This window comes from Erythrolamprus reginae, chromosome 13 (genome assembly GCF_031021105.1).
Source record: "Erythrolamprus reginae isolate rEryReg1 chromosome 13, rEryReg1.hap1, whole genome shotgun sequence".
Taxonomy (NCBI): domain Eukaryota; kingdom Metazoa; phylum Chordata; class Lepidosauria; order Squamata; family Dipsadidae; genus Erythrolamprus; species Erythrolamprus reginae.
The window spans coordinates 6,831,205-6,839,621 of NC_091962.1; the positions used below are offsets into that span (position 1 = coordinate 6,831,205).

Below are 8,417 nucleotides of genomic sequence, written 5' to 3' on the forward strand. Positions count from 1 at the left end.
CTAACTTCAGATTGTGTCCCCTTGTCCTTGGGTTCACTTTCCTATTAAAAACACTTCCCTCCTGGACCTTATTTAACCCTTTAATATATTTAAATGTTTCGATCATGTCCCCCCTTTTCCTTCTGTCCTCCAGACTATACAGATTGAGTTCATTAAGTCTTTCCTGATACGTTTTATGCTTAAGACCTTCCACTATTCTTGTAGCCCGTCTTTGGACCCGTTCAATTTTGTCAATCTCTTTTTGTAGGTGAGGTCTCCAGAACTGAACACAGTATTCCAAATGTGGTCTCACCAGCGCTCTATATAAGGGGATCACAATCTCCCTCTTTCTCCCCCTCGATCTTATATTTCTGACCTTGAAAACTTTTCTTCCCAATTTAAGTTTCAAGCGAGTTTTCCCCACCAACAGCCGCCAGTCTAGGAACCAAGATTTATTATTTCCAAATATTATCCAGTGTGCTCAAATTGTGTAACAGTCAGATCAGATGCCTACCCTCCAAACCCACCCCAAAGATGAAGAGACGGCGAAAAAAAATCACGCAGATGAGTCCGAGAGAAAAGAAACACACCCCAAACTGAGAAGCTGGGACGTTTTTCAAACCGATCTGTGGCCCAAAAGAGATCCGGTTCAATTTCTGTGTCACCCTCATTGAGATCGGAGGGTCAGTGAGGAGAAGATAAAAGTGGTTTGTCCCAAGATCTTGGCACAATCAGGTATGGAGACCAGGAATCCTGGATCGGGTCCCCGTCACTCGATGAGTTTTTTGGCCTTGAAAAACCGTCGTAGATAGAACACCTGCCAGGATGCTAAACTGACCAGACACAGCATGGAGAAAATGCTGAAGTAGAAAACTCGAGTGCTGGTGGATTCTGCAAAAAGAAAGATGAAGGATTCAACAACACGTCGACGGCTGTTACTAAGACAGTGGGGACTTTAATACTTGGGTGTGTGGACTTCAACTCCCAGAACTTCCTAGCCAACATGACTGGCTGAGGAATTGTGGGTGTTGAAGTCCGCAAGTCTTAAAATGGCCAAACCTGGGGACCCCTAACCAAGACTACTACATAACTTCTGGTCCTGAATGCACCAAACTAGATTCTCACATTATGCCAAACCATCATTGGCTTCACCAATGCTAACTCAGTAAACCACTTAGAGAGGGCTATAAAGCATTGTGAAGCGGTATATAAGTCTAAGGGCTATTTTCCTTCCTTCCTTCCTTCCTTCCTTTTGATCTATATGTATAAAGAAATTAAGAAGGGAACTGTTGTAGTATTACTTAACGTACTGATAAGTTAAGAATGGATTAGAAAATGAATATGGTGGTAAATTTTAATTGTTATTGCACAAAATATTTGTAAGCAGATGACACCGAGTTTAATGTAAGAGGGATTTGTTTATATAAAATAAAATAAAATTTTTAAAAGAGGGCTGTAAAGCACTGTGAAGCAGTATATAAGTCTAAGAGCTATTGTCCGTCCTTCCTTCCTTCCTTCCCTCCCTATCTATCTATCTATCTATCTATCTATCTATCTATCTATCTATCTATCTATCTATCTATCTATCTATCTATCTATCTATCTATCTATCTATCTGTATGTATAAAGAAATTAAGAAGGGGACTGCTATAGTATTAGATACTTAACGTACTTGTAAGTTAAGAACGGATTAGAAAATGAATATGGTGGTAAATTTTTAATTGTTATTGCACAAAATATTTGTAAGCAGATGACACAGAGTTTAAATCTAAGAGGGATTTGTTTATACTGTATACTGCTCAAAAAATAAATAAAGGGAACACTCAAATAATCCATCCTAGATCTGAATGAATGAAATATTCTCATTGAATACTTTGTTCTGTACAAAGTTGAATGTGCACAACAGCATGTGAAATTGATTATCAATCAGTATTGATTCCTAAGTGGACAGTTTGATTTCACAGAAGTTTGATTTACTTGGAGTTATATTCTGTTGTTTAAGCGTTCCCTTTATTTTTTTGAGCAGTGTATAAAATAAAATAAAAAACTTTTTTAAAAAGAGGGCTATAAAGCACTGTGAAGCAATACAGTGGTACCTCAAGATACGAACCCCTCGTCTTACGAACAAGTCGTGATACGAACCCGGGGTTCAGAAAAATTTTGCCTCTTCTTACGAACTTTTTTCAAGTTACGAACCGGCGTTCGGAGACTGCTGGGAAGCCGGGCGGCTGTTTTAAAAGGTGACAGCCGGGCGGCGGGGCTTCCCAGAAGCCTCCCGAACGCCGGTTCGTAACTCGAAAAAAGTTCGTAAGAAGAGGCAAAATTTTTCTGAACCCCGGGTTCGGTTCGGGAGGTTGCTGGGAAGCCCCCTAGCCCGGCTGTCACCTTTTAAAAGAGCCACGCGGCTTCCCAGCTGTCTCCGAACGCCGAACGCAGAAGTTCGGGTTTGGCGTTCGGCTTCGGGAGACAGCTGGGAAGCCGCGCGGCTGTTTTAAAAGGTGACAGCCGGCCTGGGGGGCTTCCCAGCAATCTCCCAAACCCCGAACTTTTGCCGAATTTCCGGGTTTGGGGTTCGGGAGGTTGCTGGGAAGCCCCCCAGGCCGGCTGTCACCTTTTAAAACAGCTGCGCGGCTTCCCAGCAGTCGCCGAACGCCGTTTTTTTGCGGGGGGGGTTTTTGGTTGCACGGATTAATTGACTTTACATTGTTTCCTATGGGAAACAATGTTTTGTCTTATGAACCTTTCGTCTTACGAACCTCCTCCTTGCACCAATTAAGTTCGTATCATGAGGTATTACTGTATATACCATATTTTTGGAGTATAAGACACACCATTCCGCCCCTAAAAGAGGGTGGAAATGTTAGTGCGTCTTATATACCAAATGTAGCCATTTTTGGCCTCCTAGAACCCTGCCCGTGTTCCATTTTTATGAAAATAGGCCCATTTTTGCAGAAAACGGGGTGTGTAGAGGGTTTGGGAGGCCTGCAAAATGCTTCCAGGGGCTGGAGGAAGGCAAAAAACACCCCTATTTTTGCTAAAAACAGGCTACTTTTCACAAAAATAGGCGTTTTTGCCTTCCCCCAGCTCCAGAAGCACTCTGCAGGATTCCCAAACTCTCTGGGCACCCCATTTTTCACAAAAATGGGTGAAAAATTAGCCCGCTTTTGTGAAAAAGAAAGAGTGCAAAGAGTTTTGGAGGCCTGCGGAGTGCTTCTGTGAGCTGGAGAGGACAAAAACTTTTTTTTCTTACTTACCTTTTTGAAATCTTAGTGTATCTTATAGTCTGAAAAATACGGTAAGTCTAAGTGCAATTGCTATCTAGCCCCTTGTTAGAAGGAGAATGGGCTGGTGGTTCATATCCATGTATTACAGTTTGAATCTCTTCGCTTGTTAACCTCAAGTTTACAATCAGAGTCAGTGCATGCTGCCTGGGGGGAATTCTGGGAATTGAAGTCCACACAGTGGCTAAGGCTAAGGAAGACTGAGTTTTGGCTTCGCTGGGAGTTTGTTTATTTATTTATTAGATTTGTATTATTATTATTATTATTATTATTTATTGGATTTGTATGCCGCCCCTCTCCGTAGACTCGGCGCGGCTCACAGCAATAATAAACAATATATAACAAATCTAATAATTTAAGAGAAACACTAAAAACCCCATTATTAAAAGCAAACATACACACAAACATTCCATACATAAACTGTATAGGCCCGGGGGAGAATTGTTTCAATTCCCCCATGCCTGATGGCAAAGGTGGGTTTTAAGGAGTTTGCGAAAGGCGAGGAGGGTGGGGGCAGTTCTAATCTCTGGGGGGAGCTGGTTCCAGAGGGTCGGGGCCACCACAGAGAAGGCTCTTCCCCTGGGTCCCACCAAACGGCATTGTTTAGTTGACGGGACCCGGAGAAGGCCAACTCTGTGGGACCTAATCGGTCGCTGGGATTCATGCGGCAGGAAGCGGTCCCGGAGATATTCTGGTCCGATGCCATGAAGGGCTTTATAGGTCATAACCAACACTTTGAATTGTGACCAGAAACTGATCGGCAACCAATGCAGACTGTGGAGTGTTGGTGTAATATGGGCATATTTGGGGAAGCCCATGATAGCTCTCGCAGCTGCATTCTGCACGATCTGAAGTTTCCGAACAGTTTCAGAAGAACTAGAGAAGATTGGAAGCCCGGGGCAGCCAATGCACAAGGTGCTACGTCCTGCTGTTTTCCTTGGGGTCAGCTGCCCAGAAAAGCAGCGGTCAAAAGCCCCCAATTAGAAAGTCCGGCCTCACCGTTGGTATCGCGCATCTCCTCTTCCCGTTTTTTCATGAAGGCGAAATCCTTGACGATGGACTCGGACAAGTCCTCCAGGCGACGGAGGTCTATCTCCAACGGTTTCAACTTCTCCGTTTTTGCGACCTGCGTCAGAAGAATCATAGAGTTTGGCAGAGAAAGAGGGCTGAGTGACCGCACGTCTGCAGCAACATCACCACTGCTTGTGAGGTCATCCTGACCCCTCTTAGGAGCCAACTGGGAAAGTAGCGCCACTATGAATGGCTGTCGTCACACCACACACCTAATCAAGTTACCAGTCCTCAAAGGTTATTTCCATAACATGAACAATTGGATTCCCCCCCCCCCCTACACACACACAAATGACCTCAAATTATCCACCTCAAATTACAGTCATAATTTGGATCAAAATTTCCTACTAAGGAAGTTGCCCCCAATTTTACGAACATAGAAACATAGAAGTCTGACGGCAGAAAAAGACCTCATGGTCCATCTAGTCTGCCCTTATACTATTTTCTGTATTATATCTTAGGATGGTTATATGTTTATCCCAGGCATGTTTAAATTCAGTTACTGTGGATTTACCAACCACGTCTGCTGGAAGTTTGTTCCAAGGATCTACTACTCTTTCAGTGAAATAATATTTTCTCCTGTTGCTTTTGATCTTTCCCCCCAACTAACTTCAGATTGTGTCCCCTTGTTCTTGCGTTCACTTTCCTATTAAAAACACTTCCCTCCTGGACCTTATTTAACCCTTTAACATATTTAAATGTTTCCATCATGTCCCCCCTTTTCCTTCTGTCCTCCATATACAGATTGAGTTCATGAAGTCTGTCCTGATACGTTTTATGCTTAAGACCTTCCACCATTTTTAAACTTTTTTAAAGCACTGTGAAGCAGTATATAACATATTTTTTAGAGTATAAGATGCACCCTTTTCCCCTCTAAAAGAGGGTGGAAATGTTGGCGTGTCTTATACACCGAATAAAGCCTAGAACTTTGCAAACCTAGAAAGTGAGTTAATTGAGCAATCACGTTAAATCTGTGGTTTGAATGCAGCCTCTGAACCTACTGCAGTATTATCTTAACAATATTCACAGCTACACCAATTTGACTTACGTTTTCATAATTCATGGCTTCTACTCCATGTTTAACGTTGAGGGTGACCAGTTGATCTGGAAGACGGAAGTTCCCTAAAATGATAAAAAGGAAAAGTTGAATACAGGATACAAAACACAGGGAGAAAAATCCCATTAGCTGCAAGCAAGGTTGGTCCCTCAGCCTAAGCCATGATTCATTCTATTGAAAGGGCTGGCTTCCCACGATGTACTAAGTCACCAATCGTGCTTTACAAATTGCAATGGGTGATTTTGCTAAACGTAGCAAAGCCAAACTAAGAAAGCCTACTGCAGCTTTGCATGCTCTTATTAATTATAATAGTAGTTGGATACCTGTGCTTCGCTATGAAACTGAACTCTTTAGCATGGAGTAGAATGTCTAAACTCCCAGCCCACAGGCCGGATGAGTCACGCCTGGCCACACCCACTGGCAGTTGGAACAGAGTTTTTTTCAGGTGGGGAGCAGAACTCCTTAGCATCAGAGCGTATTAATGTAAGGCAACTGGCAGTTGGTACAAAGTTCTTTTCAGGTGGGGAGGAGGAGTATAACATCTAACTTCTTAGCATTAGAGTGTGTTAATAATAATATAAGTAATAGCTAATGATCTGATGGCCATTTCAAAAAATACTTTCTTAGCGAGTACCTAAAAGCCAAGAGGAACATAGGTGACAAGTTTCAAATTTGTAGGTTTTACGGCTCTGGAGATTTTGTGATGATGCGTGAGTGGTATTTGGTTTATATATATAGATTAATAGTAATGTAAAGACTCAATAGATGGATAAAAAGGCAAATCCAATCTGGCTGACTCTGATTGTAATAGTAAAGTATGTTTTTAATATTCTTAATATTTTCTATGTTATAGTGTATTAAGTGAACTGAATAGCAGTAATAATAAATTAGCAGTAATAATAAATTAATAAATTAATTTATAATTTATAATAAATTAATAAAAAGTCTTCGGAGAGGGGGCGGCATACAAGTCTAATAATCAAACAAACAAACAAACATACATACAAAATAATAATAATAATAATAATAATAATAATAATAATAATAATAATAAACCCAGAGAAAATCCTAATACGCAGACTTGAAACAACTGTGGCAAAAGATAGCAATTGGGACCAATAGTGTTAGAAGCCCTGGGTGCAATCCCAAAACACCTGGAACACACCTGGAACACTACTGGCATTGACAAAATGCCCATCGTCCCTACCCGGGACCTGTAGTCAGGCAGCTGGACCGACCCTTTCTTACCAGGCTGTCCATGACTCTGAAAGCAAATCTCGTAGACTTCGTAGTCCTCGGTGGTGAAAGCGAATTTCCCCTTCTTGGCTTCCTCTCTGGAGTAGAGCAGGTGTCCAGCCGAGTCGGTCACCTGCGGGCAGAACAAGAGAACCCCTGAGGATGCACAGAGTGCCAAAAAAAAAAAAAAGGCAGATCAGCAATCTATTTTGCAGAGGTTGGTGCATTCAAGGTTGGGGGGCAAAAAGGAGCCGGGGAAGGGGAAAGAAAGGGATGTCATGCCTCCCACCTTTAAGTCCGTCCGGATGCCCGGTGCGGCCGCTTCGGACACTTCGTACTCCCCGGTGACCATCACATCCCGGTGCAGCTCCTCTTTCAAGCACTTGCGGCTCAGCGGGGCCAGGTGGAAGGAGAGACCCCGGCAGCGGCCGGCGGACAAGGCTAGCAGCACGGCCCAGGGACCCAGCAAGGCAGGCAGCCACATGGGGACGGTGCAAAGGGGGAGACCCTCGCCTTCCCCGGTGCTGATTTGGGGTCGGGGGTCTCCAAAAGACCCCGGAGGCTGTTGCAGCGACCCCCGGCTCAGATCGCCCCCAGAACCCGGCTTGGCACGTTCACACGACCCTCCTAACCCGGATCTCCTTCTGCACGGTGCAAAAACACGCCGCCGCGACCTCCAACCGTTCTATGCCATCTACAACCCGGGGAATTGTCTGAGCGCGCATGCGCTCCTCGCTTCTCTCGCCGCGCCCCCCTCGGCCGGCGTCTACGCGCGACGTGGCGCAGCCTACAGCTTCGTTCCGGGTAGGGGTGGGGCCTGACGAAGCAACGCCCCCTCACGAAAACAGTTAGGGGGGCAAGGGCCTGTAAGGGAAAGGGGCGGGTGTGCCATCCGCGTCCATTTCGGCGGAGGGCAGCTGGGTTTTGAGGCGGGGAAAGGAGGGTGACGAGGCTGGGGGGAAGGTGCGGTTGGACACCCGGGGTTTCTTCCCCGCGATATTTCCCGAGCTGGGGTACTTTCAGGAGTGGACTTCAAATCCCAGAGTTCCTCAGTGAGCCAGCGCGCAAGGGATTCTGGGAGATTCGTTTTTCTCCATCTGTTCATCGCACGGCGAACGTGGCTTATATTGTGGGAGTGGCTTGATCATGTGACGGGAGGGGGGGTGGCTTAAAAGTCATGTGACTGGCTTAAAGGTGGCCATCTTGACATCCCTCACCTCAAGGGTTTGGGGTCCTGGCCTCTTCTCGCCTCAGAGATACACTTTCCCTATTTAATGCTATGTATATATGCCATGTGGGTAAATACATATTACACACAGGCACACAAAAATAGACATTATCTACTATATAAACTCTATGCCTGTATACACACAGACACGCACACAGCTCTTTTAAAATTATACACATTCAACCTCATTTGCTGCGACAGGAAAAACATACCCAGAGCCCAGAAAGGAAAAAAAGAAACAAATTACCATTGCGCCTGCCGTCCCTATCCTACTGTCCTCTTTTATCCTTACTTTCTACTTTTGTTATGTTTATACACAATACTACTAATCCTGGGCCTAAAAAGCCTAGAACTAAGACGCCTTAAACAAGATCTAAGTATTGCCCACAAGATCATATGCTGCAACGTCCTGCCTGTCAGAGACTACTTCAGCTTCAACCACAACAACACAAGAGCACACAACAGATTTAAACTTAATCTTAACCGCTCCAAACTTGACTGTAAAAAATATGACTTCAGTAACCGAGTTGTCGAAGCGTGGAACTCATTACCTGACTCCAGAGTG

The 8,417-nt window shown here is 44.4% G+C and overlaps 1 protein-coding gene across 1 annotated transcript; it reads right to left on the minus strand.

The window, feature by feature from the left end:
- Positions 1 to 416: 416 nt before the first annotated feature.
- On the minus strand, positions 417 to 7,524 carry LOC139175251 (transmembrane emp24 domain-containing protein 10-like). The gene is made up of 5 exons (XM_070766254.1): positions 6,914 to 7,524; positions 6,637 to 6,757; positions 5,380 to 5,453; positions 4,260 to 4,386; positions 417 to 870 (listed from the first exon to the last, which is right to left on the minus strand). Exons 1-5 carry the CDS (start codon positions 7,106 to 7,108, stop codon positions 749 to 751), a joined length of 639 nt encoding a protein of 212 aa, XP_070622355.1. The 5' UTR covers positions 7,109 to 7,524; the 3' UTR covers positions 417 to 748.
- Between the last annotated feature and the right edge of the window lie 893 nt (positions 7,525 to 8,417).

Bases quoted from the DNA above. Each gene is read 5' to 3' on its own strand.
- LOC139175251 (XM_070766254.1), bottom strand. From the start codon at position 7,108: ATGTGGCTGCCTGCCTTGCTGGGTCCCTGGGCCGTGCTGCTAGCCTTG. The intron at 6,758-6,913 runs GTGGGAGGCATG...TTCTGCCCGCAG, and splicing joins GCATCCGGACGGACTTAAAG to GTGACCGACTCGGCTGGACA. The intron at 5,454-6,636 runs GTAAGAAAGGGT...TTATCATTTTAG, and splicing joins TCAGAGTCATGGACAGCCTG to GGAACTTCCGTCTTCCAGAT.